Genomic DNA, 19,993 nt, shown 5'->3' with positions numbered 1-19,993 from the left:
TAGTAGGTACGACCCTTTAGGCTTCCTCGTCAGATTTAGAATGGGTGGGGGGTCTTTCTGACCTTGACAGTCTCCAACAGGAAACAGATACGATTGATATCGTGTTCATGAATTTTCATTGGTCGCAACGATTATTCTAAAATAATCTTTCGTCATTGTAATATTTCGTGATGAATATGATATCACGTAAAATCTATGAAAATGTGTGGGTGAGATTTACGCGTATGACATTATTTCGTTATATAATTTATAATATTTGCCTTTTAGCCCTATAAGAGTAAACTCGGTTATCAAACAACGGACATATACTTGAACGCTGAGTTCATTGATATCGAGAAGAGATAGAATGGGACGCGGCGAGGAAACGATGTAGAAAGAGAGAGAAAGAGAGAGTGTGAGGAGAGGGGAGGGGAGGTGGAGTCATCGTAAAAGAAAGAGTCAATGGGACCACTGTATGCCAGATGGTCGGAGCAGCCCTCTAGATATTATACCGTCGGACCTTCCAGCATTTACTTACTATTTCTTAATGACAAGAAAAGATTCGTTTCACTAGTGTATCATAACTATTCGATGGAAATAGGTATAGAACAAGATCTCGAATAGATAAGGAGATAAATTAAAAGGATATATCGTTCACTTTCATTTTTTTTCGTCGAATTTCTATTCAAAAATCGTCTAGGCTATTTTGTTAGACTTTTTCTGGATGTGGAATTTTAAAGGGTCTCTTAACGGTACATATGGGTTTTCTTGCTTCTTCTTAGAATTAAAAAAATAAAAAAGAAAAAACCGGGGAACATCTCTCGTTGTAGCAGGTAACGTTGAGAATCGAAAGCAGAATAGAAAACGTTGGGTGATGCTAAGAAAAAGTAAGAGAGAGAGAGAGAGAGAGAGAGAGAGAGAGAGAGAGAGACTAAGGAAGAAACGAGATGATTAATTCCTGCGGTCGAATGAGTAACGCGAGACTCTCTAGGATCCTTCTTAAGGACAGAAAGTTTTTATCTCGTTGTGGCTAACTTGTCTTGAGGTATCTACACGTTAACTCGCGAATAGATTACACACTATTACTATTACTATTATTATTATTATTATTATTAGTATTATTATTATTATTATTGTTATTATTGTTGTTATTATTATTATTTCTGATACGTGAGCGGGTAGATGAGCCAGGAAATTTTCTTTTCTAGGTTTCCGTATCGTCGTCATACTTTAACGTGATGATTCATGGTTGAAAGAGTACCACCATTGTGTATTGTTAAAGTTAAATTCTGATCGAGATGATCGAAGGAGGAGAACTACTACTGACTCGATCGTGAATGAAGGGATTGCTTTGATCAATTCCTTGACAATTATTTGATTCCATCGAACTCGTAGACCGGATCGCTCGAGAATCGATGTCTTTGTACTCTCTTCTGGGATCGGAAGTGGCATCACCAAGGAAACGTGGCGTCTAACTTTATTCTCTTTTTTTCTTCTCGTATTTGACCGCACGAGAGGGAGTCGGGAGGGATGGGAGGAACGGACAAGGAGGGACAGGGAGGGCTAGGGAGGTTTGGCCCTCGAGCATTGTACAGTCAGGATCTCTCAAGGTATCATTATTCGAACCCCATCCAACAAACGGAGAGAGAGAGAGAGAGAGAAAGAGCGAGAGAGCGAGAGAGAGAGAGAGAGCCTCGAGCTCCGTAAAGCCATACGCCAAGAATGTTAAGTGTCGCAATCGTTCATTGTTCGGCGTTGCACGAAGGAGAAGCTCGACCATCTGCAGAGAACCGGGAACTCGCCGCAATTCTTCTCTCCCTAACCCTTTTTTTTTTATATTTTTGTTTTGTTTTGTTTTGTTGTACTTTTTCTCTTTGTTTTTTTTTTCTTTCTTTTTTTTTTCTTTTTTTTTTTCCTTTTTTTTTCCCTTTGGTCTTGCGCCAGATGTTCGATTCAATATGGAACAGAAGCTTCGATAGGAAGAAGAAGAAGAATAGGTCATTTGTAAATTTAGTACAAAAGGGAAAATAATGAATTTTAGATATTAATTTCTAAAGTCCGTTCGATATTTCACTTTTGACTTTTGTTGGAAAGATGAGGGTCCGTTATTGTTTGATTTAATCGATTGATTCGTTTCTTATTTTATTTATTTATTTATTTTTCTTTTTTCTTTTCCTACAAATTTGTTCGAGGATACTTGCAGAATGTTTACGAGCATTTTAATATTCGTGCTGTAGGATGTTCAAAGGAAAAGATTCTTAGAATGCAATTTCTTATTGATTTTTAATATCGATTGGATTTCTTGGTTTACTTGGTCTTTGTTAGTATAAAAAACAAAAGAAAAAAGAGAAGAAAAATTCAATTGTTTGCTTGTTTGTTTGTTTGTTTTTTTTTAAGGGTACTTGCACGAAACGTTTCCAGCTTCTGGGTATGTTTATTCTCAAGGACATTAAATGTGCGAGATTCTTAGAATGTAATTTGTCGTCTTACTCAGTGACACCATTGCCATCTCTACCGCGAACTTTCGCGGTGACATAAGCTGATTTGGCGCCTGACTATTAAACGTCACGATGTGTCCTACGTACTTATGTACGTGTATATATATACACACATTGCGAATGCATTAGCACGTGCTCGCAATGTGAACATCGTAATCTCATACAGAGAGCCGATGGATCGAGGAAAGCATCATCTAAATATAATCATTACTTCTAAGAATCTCTCGTACTTATCTTGAATGAGAATTCATAAATTCCAATGATAAAAACGAGAAGGAACGGACGTATATGGATTTTTTTCAAGTAAAAGGAAAAAGAAAGAATAGAAAAGAAAAGAAAAGAAATGAATAAGAAAACAGAAAAGAAATAAAGCGACAAGGATTTGAATTTGGTTCATTCGAGATAGATCAAGGATAAATGGAGATAAAGAAAGAAAATTTATTGATTCATCCGGGATCAACCGGTTAGTGTGAATTCCCCGTACCAATACTCTTTCAACAACACTTTCCCGTATTGCAACGGACGGGGACCACGTGCTGGTCTTATGCTTTCACCTCGTGCTACACACGACCAATCCCCCAACGACATTCATGCTTGAGGAATTCAAGTAATCTCTACGAATCGACCTGAAGTTTGATCAATCGGTCGAACTTCCGATTCATTTTTAATTGATTCACTATTAAAAGTATCTACATGATTATTACGAAACTTGTTGTTGTACGCGATTAGAAATCGACGATTATATGGCATTATACATAGATGGCATTTGAATCTATTCAACGCGTTTAAACTGATGGATTTAAATTCCTCCTAAATTAAAATCCAAGATGCATTCAAGAGCCAATCATTCGACTTAGCCTCGAGCACAATTTTAAGCTCGATGATGAATTAAACGCACGTCATTAAACCCGATCTCTCGCGAAGTTCATCCGAGCAAAACCTCCGACTATTATATCTCTTTGAACGTACTTGGAAGGTAAACGAGAGGAATCATCGGGCGTTACGTAATGAACGATTACGCCGTTAGTTAAGCAACGAATTCCGGTTTGCAGTTACTTCTCAAATCAAGGATGTAACATCGTTTTATTCTTCTTGCTGGCCTGCCTGTCTCTGTACATGTGTGTGTGTGTGTGTGTGTGTAAGTGAGTGTATGGTATCGACCATTTCAATCGGTTGGAATTATCACCAACTGACCTTGGCCAAGAAACGTTCCTCGTGGCAGAATGTTACGAGGCAAGGTTGAAGTTGCAATCTTTCGATCTATCGATCAAACGAAATTTTCAATGGAAATTATCTGAACGTTATTTAGACGTCCATTGGAGTTTAAGAAGTTGATTGAATTTCTTTTTCTTTTTTCTTCTTTTCTTTTTTTTTACTCTCTTATTTTTTTTTTTTCTTTTATTAATACCTTCGAATAAATTGCGAAAGATTTTAGATTGAAAATAAGAGAAATAGAGTGTTGGAATTTCAATCAAGTATCCATGAATGGCGCAAAGATCGAGAGAAGAGAATAGATAACAGAGAGAGAAAAAGGAGGAGAGACTTCTACTATCGCCATTAGTTTTCTTATTTATCGTATCGACAATAACGCGTACGTCGCGACGTACGTTATTATCGTCGCAAGCAATAAACTCGTTATTATCAATGTTTCAACTATTCACAGGGGCTCTTGAATTAATGAAAGATCGAACTTAAAGAATCAATTCTTTTTTTTTTTTTTTTCTTTTTTTTTTTCATGTTACGTCACATACATCTCATTGCGGATCATTCTTGTCATGCCTGGATACAGATTTGTTTATCATCAACGTACGACTTTAGTTTGGGTGGATAAAATCTTTTTTTCTTTTTCTTCTTTCTCTTTCTTTTTTGTTGTTCTTTTTCTATTCTCTTTCTTTTTTCTTTTTTTTCTTTTTTTTTTTTTTTTTTTTTCTTAAATTGACTCGACGTCCGAACTCTTTTTTTTTTTTTTTTGTTTTTTTTTTAGTTCGAACGAGGGCTCTTCTCTCTAGGTTTCGTGGAAAAACGGGTAAACGGCATAGATAAGGGAGAACAGAGATAACGGCGAGACAGTGAGGATGCAGATAAACCGGGAAGAAGACCACTTTACGATTTTATTTATTTCAAATGGCGTTGCGACCGAACGGGGTTCTTTATCGCGACGGAAGCCAAAGCCCCAAGCTAATTCTTAGTACTAATTGGACGTAACGAGACGACATCGTAGAAAGGTTCGTGACGATTGAATCGAATCCAATCGAATCAAATCAAATCGAATCGAATCGAATCGTATCGGATTGGATCGATCGATCGATCGATCTCATGATTGATCAGATCGATTTCTTTTCGATCTTTCAAAATCGAGAACGATCTGGATTATTTCTTCTTTTTCTCTTGTTTTTTTTTCTTGTTTTTTTTTTTTTTTTCTTGTTCTTTTTTTCTCTTTTTCTCGAATATATTTATTCGATGGAAAAAGATCTCTTAAGATGTTTTAGATCTCTTTCTCGCTCTCTTTCTCTCTTCTTTTTGTAACGTGAAAATGTGTTTACTTAAGCTCTTTCACTCTTTTAAGAATCACAAGCTGAGAGTTCATTTTTGTGAGAGAGATCGAATGAAAGAACGAAAGAAGGAGACTTGGAGTTTCGCTTCGGTCGACTTATAATAAACCTATAATTATCCATGAAAGAACGTTGTAAGAGTCGTTTAGTATTCTTTAAATAGATTATCATAAGATGCTTACATATCCAATTCGCCGATAGCGTTATTAATTTTTCATTAATTAATAATTATAATCGTATAATTGTTGTGTACCCTTATATAAGATATATTTGTTCGGTTATAAATATTTCATTTGAAATTCTTTTAAAAGATTAAGTTAATTGTCGTTAATTAATATTATCGTTAATGAATATTATTAATCGAATATTATCAAATTTCATAATCGATATCGACTTAACAAAAGTGTTGCAATTTAATATTCCACACGATGAGGGAAGTATCCTTGGTTCTGGGCAAGGACCTCCGGATGAGTTGTATCCTGATTACGGGCCATTGTGATCCACGCTACAAGAACCTTTCATGTTCGAAAAAAGAGAGAGAGAAAGCCTTGATCGCTCGTATAGTAGTAGCCATGATGCGGGCTAGATATCACAACACGTGATAATTAACACGGTCGACGATTTATCATGTCCACCCTCTACTTTCGCTTCCTGGTGTATGAATGAAGAAATAGAAAAAAATAAAAGTAAAAAAAAAAAAGAAAAAACCGAAAGAAAAACCCGCCAAAAATATATAGGAAGAGAGAGATACCTATGGTCAAACTCTTTAAAAGAATTTCACTTGATTATATTTCCGAGATTATAGCAGTACAATTTTGTTTTTAATTATTTATAGTTGTTTGTAATCATTCTCATGAGGGATTGCATGAAATATGTAATTAGGCATTGTCTGTTTTATTTTTATTTCTTTTTGTTTTCTTTCCCTTTCACTTTTCTCTCTCTCTCTCTCTCTCTCTCTCTCTCTCTTTTCTTTTTCTTTTCTTTTTTCTTTTTCTTTTTTTTTTTTTTTTTCCTTTCAAGATTCTTCGTGTCCTTGGGAATCGACCTTCACACAGAGTCATCGATGTGAAGATTTTTGTAAGAACGTTATTTATTATTAGATACGATTTTGAAATGGCGGGGGCGTGGGGTGGGAGGAGGGGGGAAGTGTTGAGTATTTCATGGAAACTTTGAAAAATAGCCAATTTCAAATGGGAAACGGAGAGTGGATTTGTGCAATAGAGTCGCGAGTTAAAACTCGCAGTCGAAGAAAAGCGGAAACACGGGCTACCGCGCCGGATGTCGTTGTGCGAGAGAGGGCGAGAGGGGAGCAGTGTGTGCTGTTGGGCTACCAACTCTGGGACTCAGGGATCAACAGCGGAACGAAACTTGCCGCACGCTTTCGTACCTGTCCTGGAATTATTAGTATGAGCAGACTTTTACATGAGATTGGATTACCTACCTCGAGATCTTGTGGTTTTTATAGGTTTTTTTCTTTTCTTTTCTTTTTTTTTTTTCTTTTTTCTTGTTTTGTTTTGCTTAAGATCGAAGGACAAAGGGCTAAGCGAATATCCCAAAGAAATATTTGTATTAATTGATGCATCAATTATTTTTAATATTTCTCTTTTATTATTATTATTATTATTATTATTATTATTATTATTATTATTATTATTATTATTAATATGAACCGTTTCACAGCTATAACGGTTCATTGTAAAGAAAGAGAAAAAGGTTACTGGACTACTTGCATTTTGTATGATACGTCTCAGCAATTAATCTAATCGTTGAAGATCGAGAAGAAGAAATAGAGGATGGAGATGAAAATAATAAAAATGCGAGAATGGACAAAACCATTGGATTATAAGTTGGTTCGTCTTCTCTATCTTCTTATACTCCATTCGTTCAAAGGCTGTAACTAATCGAGAAAGATCCTTCATGATCGCAGATACCTCTCTTTCTCTTTCTCTCTCACTCTCTCGATGCACATGACGTTGCATTTATTGTCAGTGTTTATGATGGAACTTCGCGATCGGCATGACGAAACACTTTATTTTCGAGAAGGAAATTCGACAAAACAGGAACAGTTAGGTACGATCGCCATGACCCTATATATATCACGTAGAGTCGATTTATTATAGGGTATAGAGTGTAGTTTTGGATTTATTTCTTTTGGAAAAGAGGAAAAAGAAATAAGAGGGAGAAAAGAAAATGCGCAAGAAGGAAGAAGTAGAAGAATAAATAAAAAAAAATGTCTGAACAGCTTTCTCCTTGCATTTCCGGATAAAATCGTTGATTTCTATTTTGAATTTTTCTTAGCGAAACGAGATTCGAAAGGGACTCCTACGTCAAGTTTTACCACAGTAATAGTGGCCCAAGAGAGAGAAAGAGAGAGAGAAAGAGATAGAATAAGAGCGATTAAGTGGATCCGCAAGGGTAAACGCAGCTCGTATAGTTTTTCACTTCTCATTGTGAGTTAGCCGCAATGTGCGACGCTCGGTATGCGGGGTTCTCACAGAGAATTCTTCGTTCAAGAGAGAGAGAGAGAGAGAGAGAGACAAAAAAGATGGAAGGTTTACTACGAGCTTGGGACGCTTGCTTTAAAACGAGGGAACTCGCTTTTAACACTTATATTCTCTTACCGACAGAAGGATCTCTTTTTATTTTTTTGTTTCTGTTTTTTAATTTTTTTTGTCTTTTTCTCGTATTTTTGTTGTTTTTCTTTTCATACTTAGAGATCTTTTTTCAAGTACCTCATTCAGCTAACTTTACAATGTGAGATCTACTCATATAGATATTGACTTTGGAAAGTTTTGCGTGCCGTTCATTTCACACGTTTAATGACGAATTAAAATTTTTTGCACACGTTTCATAGATTGAAAAAACGTAAGCTTTTTATTATTATTATTATTATTATTATTATTATTATCATTACTATTATTATTATTATTATTAGCGAATATATTTGAACCGTTTGAATGAAACGTCAGAAGAAGAAGAAAAAGAAGAAGAAGAAGAAGAAGAAGAAGAAGAAAAAGCTTCGAAAGCGCATGAATTTTTTTTGCGAGAGAATAAAAAAAAAGAGGCAAAAGAAAAAAGAGAATTTAGATAGTAAAGGTCATCACAAACGAAGTTAATAGCGAGTCTATCTAACGGAAGAAACGGTGCGTTTGCTCCGACCTTTGCGCAGTCGCGTGTGAAACGGGTCAGAGTGTAGCTTGTCTGAACAGAGTAAAAATTCTTTGTATTTACGCGTGATTATTAAAAGAAAAGAGGAGAGAGAGAAAGAGAGAGATGATTGCACGCGTAGAGAAGAGCAACAGAATAATGACTGGAGGAGTAGAGTCATATAATCCGACAATTATAATGATAATTATTAAGCCAAGAATACAGTGTTGCTACAGTCGAGTGCTAAAAATTACTCGGGACGGATATCCCTTAGATTCTTAGAAAGTATATATTTAATTTAATATAATAAATCATTGAAATGATGATTTCTTGGTGGTCTATTAGCTAAGCGACTGGATGAAAAATCTTATTTCCGTAAGCGTTAGAAAGAGAGAGAAAGTAATTCCATGTGTGTGTCTCGACAAGCAGATGTAAAAGAAAAATAAGCAGCAGTGGGTCCTTCTTAAACATCTTGCGTTAGGATGAAGGCCCTCAAGAGACTCATGTTTCTCTCTTCTCGCAAAAAGGGACGCGAAACCGCACGTCTTCTACTTGCAACGAATGGAAGAGAGAGAGAGAAAGAAAGAAGGAGATGAAGAAACATTTCGAAGATCGTCGTGAGAAGTTGTGGCTTTTCATTTGGAAGATTTCAGAGATGCATAAGTGTGTGTTTGTGTGTATGTGCGCGTATAAGTTGTTGTTGTTGTTGTTGTTAATACTCTCTCTCTCTCTCTCTCTATTAAACACGGTAATGATAAAGAGTTGATAAACAAGTCGTTATCTTAGTGTTGTCTTTCGCTGAAGCTAAATTCATTGCTACTGAATTATTAGTTATATAGACGAGAATGATGTGAATTAAAAAGGCTAATCTTCTCAGTACATACATACATATAATATCATCATTATCATCATCATTGTACAAGGACGCACGTGGTCGTCCACAGCTGTTAATAAAAGTATCATGAAAAATATTAAAACGTTTTACTCACGTCACGCTTGATATTATCATTTCGTTCTCGTTGTTCGTTTAATTAAGTCACTTTTTTTTTCTTTCTTTCTTTTTTCTGCGTTTTTACAGTGAGAAATAGAGTAGCTTCCCACAGTTTTTTAAATGTTACAAAATTTTTAAATTCAACGCATAATATACTTTAATTGTCATAAGTTTAGATCGTAAATTCATGATATTTGTTGGTGTATTTCTTCTCACCTGTTGTGGTGCTGTATCAGCCGGAGAAAAACTCGAGAGAGCGGTCAAGGGTGCTAAAGATGCACAGGACGATGCTCTCGACGGTGGTGGCGTGTGACCAGGGGTTGGACTTCCGCTTCCGCAACTACTTGCACCCCCGCTCGAAGATAGACTCACGCTGTCTGCTCGCCCTCTCCATGGCGACACCGACACGTGTTTCAACATCTTTCTTTTATACACGATCTTACCTGAAATTTAATTTCCATTCTCATGTCACGAATTTTATCATTATCTTATTACTTCCTATTGTAAGATTTCTATACGAATATGTTATTTTGTTTGTTCGTTAATATTTAAGATTTTGATGTATCGTTGGGTTTCAGGTGTACAGTGAAAGCAGTAAGAATTGTGGACGGGTTAATAGCAAAAGACTATGATTCTTTCTTGAATTGAAATAATCGTTTTATCCTAGATACGTCGGAAACAATTAGGAGACAGGAAGTTGGGAATAGAAATTAGAAAAAGAGAAAGAGAGAGAGAGAGAGAGAGAGAGAGAGAGAGAGAGAGAGACATTGTCAATTTTGTATTTTTGCGTGAACAGGAACTAGTGAATTACAATTGACGAGGATCTTAAAATGACTCGTAACTTTGCTTAAAAATTCAATCCATCGAATTTGCAGCCACTCAAAGTTGTTGTACAGAAGAAATTGAGTTAGGATATACGGTAATTACCGGAGGAATGTCGTGATTGCGAGTGAAAAGAAAAAGGTGTCGAGGGGAATGACTTTGAACGTGTTTGTATGTGTATATGTTGTATACATATATATATGTATAATTTGAAGTCCAAGTGAAATCAGAGTGTTGTCTGGTACCTCCGGATGTTCATGCGTGTCAAGAAAATTAAAAAAGAAATGATCGAAGAAGTTCGAATAAAAAAAATTGTTTAATAATACACGAGAATCTTATTAATTGCTTATTCTTTTCGTACATAAATATTTTGCTTCTAATTCAAACGAAAGTTTTGAATGAAATCGAAAATGCTAAAAGAATTCCGACTGACAAAACTAATATTCTTATCTTTAATCAAAAAGAGAGAGAGATAGAAAGAGAAAGAGAGAAAGAGAGATAAAGGATGTTCCGATAAATTATATCAAAACTTTATAAAGAGGTTGTAGTATTTATACTCACTTTTACAAATATATATCGTCGTGTTTAAACGAACGGAGGGACAAGAAATAAATTAGAAATTCTTCCCTTTCAACAATGAAGAATCATTTTAAATTAATCATCGAGCCAAGTTCACAATCCAATCGAATTAGAATTAACGAAGCAATCGAATGATAAGAACACAAACAAGCACTGAGACGATAATCATATCACGTGTCACAAAATTCACGAATTCCTTCAAGCGTTACCTCTCTTTTTTCTATTTCCTTTTTAACACGTAGAAATGAAAACGATTGTTAGACCGAACATATTTTGTTTTTTTCGAAATAAAAAATTAAAGAGGAATGATAGAGCGAGAGCGAGATATATGTATATATATATATACATATATGTGTGTGTATATATATATATATATAAAGCGACACAGAAAGCGAGTTAGAGAAAGAGAGAGAGAGAGAGAGAAAAAGATACAGAAAAAGAAAGATAGAGATGAAAGAACGCGGAGCGCATTCGAAGTGCACGCGACGAGCGCTGCGCCAGTACTAACTATCCGCGCGAACGAGTAAAGTAGTAGCGCTGCACGTTCTATAGTATAGTAGTAGTCGACCAAGCGGGAACTCAAAAGCCAAGCGAAGGAAAGAGAACGACCTTCCTGTATGGCGATATACTAGCTTCAGAGAAAACTCGACAGAGAGAGAGAGAGAGAGAGAAAGATAGCAAGAGAGAGAAAGAGAGAGAGAGAAAGAGAGAGAGAAGGAGAGACAGACAGAGATAGAAATAGAGATGGAGATGGATAGATACGTATGACTATGGATATGGTTCGTAGGTATGAGTATGGATGGATGTGTGTGTGTATATGTGTGTTTTAGCGTCGGTGGTGCGGGGGCGTAGTTTTGCCGCTTTCGTTGAACAGGAACATGGACGTCGTATGTCCACGCAAACGTTCTCCTTCGTTCGCCGACCCTTTGCTTTCTTTTACGAGACACACTTGGACCCAGGACGATGGCTTGTTACGGTAGAACAAACCTACTCAAGGTTCACCTTAAGTATAGGCCCTTTTCTTAGATTTCTTCTTTTTTCTTTTTTTCTCTTTCTCTTTATTTTTCTTTCTTCCTCTTTTTCGTTTTCTTTTTCTTTCTTGGATTTGCTGGTTTTTCTCTTCTGTTGCTATCATCTCTCTTTCTCTATCTATCTCTCTCTCTCTCTCTCTCTCTCTCTCTCTCTCTCTCTCTCTCTTATTTTTTTTATCATGCTCTTTGCTACGCACGCTTTTTATCAATAATTTTTTCATATACTTATTAGAATTATATAATTATTTTTATTATATCGTGCGTAGGTGCGTGCGTCGATAGATTTAATATCCATTTTTTTTTATTTGAACATGATCATTGATAAAATTGTTTAATCGTAATTATCTTTTCTTTTTTTTTTTTTTTTCTTTTCTTTCCTTTTCTTTTTGAATGAAAAAATGAATACTACAACGAATGAAGTAATTTTGTTAGAAAATTAGTAACAGTTTAAGAAATAATTAGGAATGTACACGTGGAAAGTTAGATCGCGAGAGATACGAAACGGGAAACTGTGAGTGAGTTAACTTTCCTAAGAGGATAAATTAGGCTAAGTCGATTACAGCAACGATCGATCGGATATGTACTTACCCTGTCGAATATATAAGGTACATGCGTACGTAATGTAAAAAAAGGAACGTCGCAAACATGACGTGCACAGGCACAGACACACTCATAAAGTGATCGTTAAGAACGTGCACGTCCGGTAATTTTATTTTCTATTAGTTATTCCATTCACATAATCCAATGAAAAGAAGGCTCGAAAACGAGAGAAGACTTTAAGGAGACATTATTTTGACATTGTTTTAGTGTCTCTCGTCTTCGGATGTCAATGCATCTTTTCCTTTTTCATCGCTGGGTTCAAGGACGATGAAATATTTTGTATAAATGCATACGACGAAGGGTCGAGTCAAAGGTGATTCGAAAAGTTGAAGTTTTTCAGGCTACATTTTTTTTTTCTTTTTTTTTTCTCTTTTTTTTTCCAGATTGTTAGACTCTAAGCCTTTGGCCTCAGCCCACCCTATATGTATATACATATGTATAAGACGATCATTGAAATTATTTATGTAGATATATGCTGGAACAAAGGATGCTTATCGTAGTAATGGTTTTTTTTTACTCCTACGTGATGATCATTCGGCCAAAACAAAAAAAAAAAGTAAGTTCGAAGCAATACGATCGAATCGAAAATATTTTTTATGATTTTTGATGTACGACATTATTGCCGGAAATTAAATTTAACGTCGATTTTTCTTTTTTTTACTTTGTTCATTATGAAAAGTCTATGATTGTAAATGAAAAAAAAAAAAAATCGACATTCATAAAAATTCGAAAGGAAAATTTTCTTCTCTGTGTATTATGGTTAAAAGAACAAAAATCGAAATTCTTTCACGAAATATTCGTTTTTTCTTTTTTTTTTTTTCCTTTTTTTTTTATCTAATAAGATCATAGAAAGTAGTAGGAGGATTAGTTTGAGTAGGGTAGAGAAAGAATGAAGAATGTCGAAAGATTCTTTCGTGCTAATAATTTGAGGTTCGAAAGGAGGAGAAAAGAAGGGATTAACGAAAGAACAGGCCAAGAATATCTACGAAAAGTAATTTTTCTCACAATTGAGATATCCTTGGATTTCTCATGTTTTCAACATTCCCAAACGATTTTCACTTTTCACACGGAAGACGGAAGCCTATGATGATTAATCCATCGAGAAAGCGTTTGTGCATGTAAGTTAATCAGAAATCTTGCGAACTTGTCTCTATATTCCTATCTCTTGTATTTTCTTTTTCTCTTGTTTTTTTTTTGTTCTTTTCTTTTTTCTTTCTTTTTCTTTTATTATTTTTTACTTTTTTTTTTCCTTTTTTCTTTTTTTTTTTTTAATTTTTCCTTAAGGATGAGTTAACGTTTGAATTCGCTCCGTTGAAAATTCTTAGACGTTTCTTGTTTCTTCTCTCTTTAAGAAAAACGAAGATCTTCACGCGAAACGTTTTTATTTTAACAGATCTTCTCGGTCGGTTCTAGTAGTTGATAACGTGATACGTTTTGTCACGAACAAGGAGTCTCCTGTCGAGGAAACTCGTGCCACGCCGAGTCTGGCTTCCATCGAGACGATCTCGAGGGGAAAATTCAATTAGCTGCGCTAGCGAAATGCATGTTGCATCTGCTTGCAATCGGCAAGCATGAAAATTCAACAAGTATACAACATATGTTGTTGTTTTTTTGTTTCGTTGTTGCTCTATTCTTTTTCTCTTTAATAGTATTACTTCAACTTCTAATCTATTTGGTTGGATAATTATTAATGGTTGGAATTTTCTTTCTAAAAAAAAAAAAAAAGAAAGAAAAACTATCGAGATTGTTCAGTAAAAATTTCGAAAATTCCCATTCAATTTTTATTATTATTTATTTAAATCGTATTTAATACCTACATCATGTTATCAATATTTTTTAATACGTTCGATATTATTAACGAAGAAAATATGTAATATTTTCTATTGAAAAATTTCGACATTACTTGCTGATCAACTAAATAATGAAAAAAAAAAAAAAAATGTAATATATCGTGAAACTTGTAGTTAAATTTTTTTTTTATAAGAGCTAACAATTAATTTCTATGAGTCAAAATCCACGACATTATAAGACTAATATTAATCATTGAAGAATTTTTCGTTTATTTATAATTATCATTCGTACATATTGGATTATATTCGTACATATTGGATTAATTGATATCCAAACTGATTGGATTAGTTGAAATTTCGTGATTTAAAGATCCGAGACAGGATGAAGGTAATTTTCAGGCCGTAACACTCAGTGTTACGGTGATCTTTGGTTTCGGGTACTGACGAACAGGTTCGCCTTGCAAGGTGAGATGCGTACCTCTCTCTATCTCTTTCTCTCTCTCTCTCTCTCTCTCTCTCTCTCTCTTTTTCTCTCTCTGTCTCTGTCTCTGTCTCTGTCTCTCTCTCTTCTTTAGGATCCCATCTTTCTTCTTCTTCGTGCTCGATGCGCAGAGCACACGGTACTTGTACCGTAGTAGATGCATTTGTATTTGTGTGTACGATATATAGGTATTCAGGTGCATAGTAGACGTATATAGAAAGAATTGCACACACGAAGGAAGAGCCTCCTCGCCTGTGGGAAAGTAACGCAACACCATGAGACCCACCAAGCTGGACCGCGACTGCCAAACTCCCATAAGCAGTGTCGACGTGCATACCATAGGGAGAAAGAGAAGAGAGAGAGAGAGAGAGATGTACGTGTCTTCTATAAGGATAAAGTTGCTCACCACCGTGCTTCCAATTTATTTTCCCCCTTAAATTTTCTTTTCTTCATTCTCGTTGGTATGTTAAAAAAAAAAAAAAGAAAAGAAATTTTTGGCATTCATTTATTTAATTTTTTATTTTTTTCTTTGCTATTTATATTCTTTCACGTATTTTCACATAATTGCAAATATAAATTTTGTTTGATCATGTATCGAATGAGAATGTTTTTGAACTCGATGATATTGTTTAGCTGTCACCAACACACAATATCAAATCGATATCGAGATCCATCTTTTCCGGTCTTTGGTTGTGGCTTGGTTATGTTTCCTGAACTCGAATGAATAGCATTGTGTTTTGAACCATGATCATCTATGGATTCCCATGGGTGTTACTTTCGCTCTTCGTTAAGAGATTATTATAAGTGATATTTTGAATTAAAATATTTATATCTGTATCGTCGATAATAATAATGTATGAATGAATTAAATATAATTTCTGTGATATAAGTTTATTATCGCGGTGTAAAAAATAGTGGAAGAGGGGGGCGGGAAAAAAAGAAAAGAAGAAAAATAAACAAATATTTACAAAATAGTCAAAAAACTTGGAAGATAAGGTTCTTTGCGGAAGTAATTCTAGGGTCTAATAAAATCTGACTATTAAATGTATGTATGTATATATATATATATAAAAAGACTTGCACGGAGTACGATAAACGTGCGTAGTACCGTTGTATATTTGTTCTTTTCCTTTTTCAAGAATGAACAGGCCCTTTTTTGTCCTAAAAAAAATGTCTTCTTACTTCTTACAATCTGCTTGTGAAAAAAGACACGCACATGGGTGGGATGATAATATAAGTACACCTTCTTCGTATATTCGGCTGAAAGTAGTACATATATCATCTTTCATTGGCCATTTTTCTTTTTTTTTCTTTTTTCTCATTTCTGTCGTTGTTACAAACGTTTCAATTTGATTATATAGTATGGGATATTTAACAATTGGTAATAAAAATTAAAAAAAAAGAAGAGAAGATGATTTTCATTGAATTTTCCCTTCGTTCCTGATACTTGAGAAAGTATATTTCAAAGAAGTGTTTCGACATGGAAAAAGAAAGGAAAAAAAAAAAAGGAAAGAAAAAATAACAGAGAGGGGAAGGTTTTATCGGATTGTACGATCGTTATTAAGGACCAGGTGTGGACTATTAATTTACGGATAGTGCTTTGGATTCAGGTTGAGATTATATAGGTACGTCAAGAATCGTTTAGAGTTTGCTAAAACTGGTCTAGTCATTCTGCTGATGGAAATTTATGATTTCCTGTTAAAATTTAATGAAGGCGATTAGAGCTATATTTGATTTTGTTTGATCAATTCGATCGATATTTTTTCCTTGGATATTCCTGATTGATTTTATATTCTTGTATTGGTATAAGCGATTAAATTTATGTTAGACAACGAAGAAAAATGATCTCACCATTTGTGCGTTCGTAATAATTGTAAAGGATCTTTTTACGTAGGTATATTGTGTAATAAATTAATTGGATTCTCTCTTTCCTCTATTCCTCTACATTACCCCATAAAGCAACTCATTCGGGAGTGGCACTAAATATATAGGTCAGATTCTATATCTTTTTTCAAGGATGATTGACTTACATTACACGGCTCGTGAACATTAGGATTTCTTAAAACATCCGACGGAAATGCGCCGAAGAGCGACCGGTGAACATCTGACGTTAAGTTTGCTAATAGTAGACCGGAAAGTGTCTTCTCTTAAAAAACAAAAAAGAAAAAAATATATACATTGACCATGAAACATTAGTCGAATTCAAAGTAGTAACCTCATGTCAATTAACGAGTAGAAATATTTTATAAAAGGAAAAAAAAAAGATCATGGGTACTCGTATCTTTCTCTCTTTCTCTCTTTCTCTCTTTCTTTTGTTGCACTATAGTCTTTAGAATCAAAAGATATCGCGGTAACGTCAGAGTTTGTTGGGATAATATTGTCTTATATACATATATACGCGTTTACAGATAACTAATCGAATACCGTATGACGAATAAGTTAAGACTAAAAACGACGAATCAAATCAAAGTGTAAACAAAAACTCGATCGCCCACAGGCTTAACTTTCACGAACAATGAACGTTAAAAGGAACATAAATCTTTCTCGTCAATGAATTTATCATAGTCCATAAAAACGTGACACATTCACAAGTTGAGCTCTTTATAAAACACCTTGTGCGCGTACATATTGTTCTTTATTTATGTTCTTTCTATTACATTATAAAAAAGTTTATTTATTAATATAGCGATGGATCCATTTAAAGTGATTATTCCATTAAGGGGTTGGATTCTAGCGTGACTATCGTGATGGTTCGAAAAGAAATAAGAATGTGGAGAAGATACCACACCCTTTTCGAAGGCCTCGCCCTTATTTAGGTGTGCCCTTGTTGGTTGTTGCACTTTCTACCCTCGGTAACGACGACCTGTAAACACAGGGCCATTACTTTGTCCGTTTTCACGCGATAAGGCTTTATACTTTGATAAAAACCGACCACATACAAAAAGGGAAAAAAAGAAAAGAGGAAAGAAATATATCAACGGAAGATAAAATGTTCCTTAGGGTATTATGATCCATTGCGATAAATTTTATCTAGGATACCTTTTTCAATATTTCCCCATGATGATAAGCGATCTTTGGATAATTTGGATAATTTGCAAACATCTGGATTATTCGTTTTTACGAATTTTTTCTTTTTTCTTTTTTTTTTCATTTCTCATCCCACTCTCTCGCCCTCTCCCATGGGTATACGAATATTCTATTTCCTGAAATAACAATAAAGTCGCTTCGATTTGTTGCATCGAGCATCTATCTCTCGTGCACTTCCGCTCGAATTTACTTCCACCACAAGGTAATTTAATTCGACTTCCGGCGGAACTTTGATCGCCTAAGCGTAACTTAAAAAAATGACCGGGAGATGTAGATATAAATAATCGTGACTTTGTTTTTCGAGACTCTTTCAAGTATTGTTCTTCTTCTTCTTCTTCTTCTACGTCTTCTTCTACATCTTCTAAGAGTTTTTCGCTTCTGTAAAAACATGTGAACGATCAGCTGATTGGATCATAAGCGATAATGATGGCAAAAAGTTTAAAAAGAAACGAAGAAAAAGAAATATTTAATAGTTCGTTTACAGTTGGTAATCATGTTCAAAATTATACGCGCTAACATAAAAAGAAAGTTGCACACGCGTCTAGGTATTAATGCTTTCCTTGAAAAGTTATTTCCTTGAAACGTTAGTTAAATAAGCACGATCAGATCCCATCCACCCCCGGATCCTTTCTTCTTTTTAGCTTATTTTCATACTATTAACGTTCATTTCGATTGATCTTTTTAGATCTGATATAGAAAGTCAGGAAAGTTATCCAAAAAATCCAAGTTAAGTATAATACTTCCGTTCCGATACAATTTGTTCTCTTATTTGAAATAAGAGAAATGAAAGGGGGAGGGAGGGAGGGGGGAAGGAAAACGAAGAAGAAGACAAAATAAGAGAAAGCAAAAGAAAAAAAAAAATGAAATTGAAATTCTTAATTGATTTATTTAATACCGTTCTATATCCTTTCGATCGTGATGATTCAATATCGTTAAATCTAAAAACGATCAAACGGTTGAGTACGCTTGTATATTTACACTGACATAATTAACGACACACACACACACACACACGATGTCAATTATTATTAAAAATTGTTCCGGAAAAAGAACGTGCCTCGTAATCTGCCTGTTACACGCAAGAGTTTTTGCCGCTTGCGCAACCCTTTCAAACAAGTTGAATCTCACTTGGCATATCGTTTGATTCTAAAAGTGTGTATGTGTGCGTGTTTACCGGTTGTTGTTGTGTTTTAAGTTTGTGCGTGGGTACACTAGCTAGTCAGGTAGTGTCTATCTACCTTCTAATACGAGTCCGTTGCGTAGACGCAATAGAAAACGGTCCTTATATCGCAATTTCTTTACGAAGTTCTAACGCTACGTAAGAGATTGCTCTACGCAATTCGTTTCGTCATTTTATTTTTTAACACGTATCTTTTTCTTTTTTTTTTTTTTTTTTTTCGAAATGATCCTCGAGAAAAAAATTATATCTTTTCTTTTCTCTCCCTTCTTTCTCGACATAATTCAATATCAATTGAAAAAGAAAAAGAAAGAAAGAAACAAGAGATAGTACAATACTTTATTATTTGAAAATAATTAAATATATAGATATCTGGTAATTTAATTAGCGAGAAATAATTATGATTGGTAAGTTTTCTCTCGTTAATGAGAGATAAGAATATAATATAAAGACGTGTAACGTGGTTTTACGGTATTACGACATGACACGAACTAGAAACATTGGTTTCTTCGTTATGGTGTCCGGTTATTGGAACACCATCGCCGACACAGAAGATCTGGAAATTCGAACTTCCGAAAGGGGGACCCGGTACGTGTCTCAAGCGTCATAACTTCGAACTGGTAGAGCGTGACCGTCTCGTAGCGTGTGACCTCAATGAACCGAAACTGGTATCATCGATTTACGAACTTATCCACAACGTGATACTAACTATAACATTAACTTTATTTGTACGTATCCTTGTTACACCTACATAATTCTTATAGGATTAACAAGCAGCCATTGACGCGAGGATACTTGGAACCTATCGTAAATCCATTCGCGCTTGTCGTCTCCTAACAGCTTTCGTTGTATCTCACCAACGAGCACCGGGTGTTCCCTCTTTCTATGTTGATAAAATCTTTTCATCGATACGTTAGTAAAAGGGACATTTGTATATTATTTACGGGAATCGATTATTATTCGATTTGTATTTAAACAGCTGCGAAAAAATGATTGATATACTCTCATTGAAATATCTATAATCATTTGTTACATTCGTATGATTATATGTATATATACATATATATATATATATATATATATATATATATATATATATATATATATACACATAGACCGGGTGATCATTTCAAATAAGATCAGCTAAATATCTCTTTGGTTTATTGCGATACGTAAAATATTTTTAACGTAATGTGCATAATATCAAAAGACACCAATATCTGGTAAGAATCTTTTTTTCAGAGTTATTAAGAACATCG

General features: G+C 34.7%; 1 protein-coding gene and 2 long non-coding RNA genes across 5 annotated transcripts in view; 2 read left to right on the top strand and 1 right to left on the bottom strand.

Annotated features, from left to right (window-relative positions):
- The window catches only part of LOC124428497 (putative uncharacterized protein DDB_G0277255), a 44,765-nt gene extending 33,697 nt beyond the window's left edge, over positions 1-11,068 (bottom strand). The window contains exons 1-3 of one of the 2 annotated variants that reach the window (XM_046972614.1): positions 11,001-11,063; positions 10,551-10,795; positions 9,384-9,610 (exon numbers count right to left, since the gene is read on the bottom strand). In XM_046972614.1, the coding sequence (XP_046828570.1) occupies positions 9,384-9,587 (204 nt within the window). In that variant the 5' untranslated portion in view covers positions 9,588-9,610; positions 10,551-10,795; positions 11,001-11,063. Of the gene's footprint in view, positions 1-9,383; positions 9,611-10,550 lie in introns of both variants that reach the window. The other variant, XM_046972613.1, reaches the window with a different exon arrangement.
- LOC124428502 overlaps positions 1-19,993 on the top strand; it is a 36,878-nt gene that overhangs the window by 15,145 nt on the left and 1,740 nt on the right. Inside the window, exon 4 of one of the 2 annotated variants that reach the window (XR_006943192.1) lies at positions 1,188-1,589. This is a non-coding gene — a long non-coding RNA (uncharacterized LOC124428502). Of the gene's footprint in view, positions 1-1,187; positions 9,378-19,993 lie in introns of those variants that run through there. The other variant, XR_006943191.1, reaches the window with a different exon arrangement.
- LOC124428503 lies at positions 9,546-10,314 on the top strand. The gene is made up of 2 exons (XR_006943193.1): positions 9,546-9,670; positions 9,746-10,314. It is a non-coding gene; the product is annotated as an uncharacterized LOC124428503 (long non-coding RNA).

The sequence above is a fragment of the Vespa crabro genome, chromosome 12, assembly GCF_910589235.1.
Source record: "Vespa crabro chromosome 12, iyVesCrab1.2, whole genome shotgun sequence".
In the NCBI taxonomy this organism is placed as follows: Eukaryota; Metazoa; Arthropoda; class Insecta; order Hymenoptera; family Vespidae; genus Vespa; species Vespa crabro.
The sequence above is the reverse complement of the archived record's forward strand: the minus strand, read 5'-3'. Positions and strand labels throughout refer to the sequence as shown.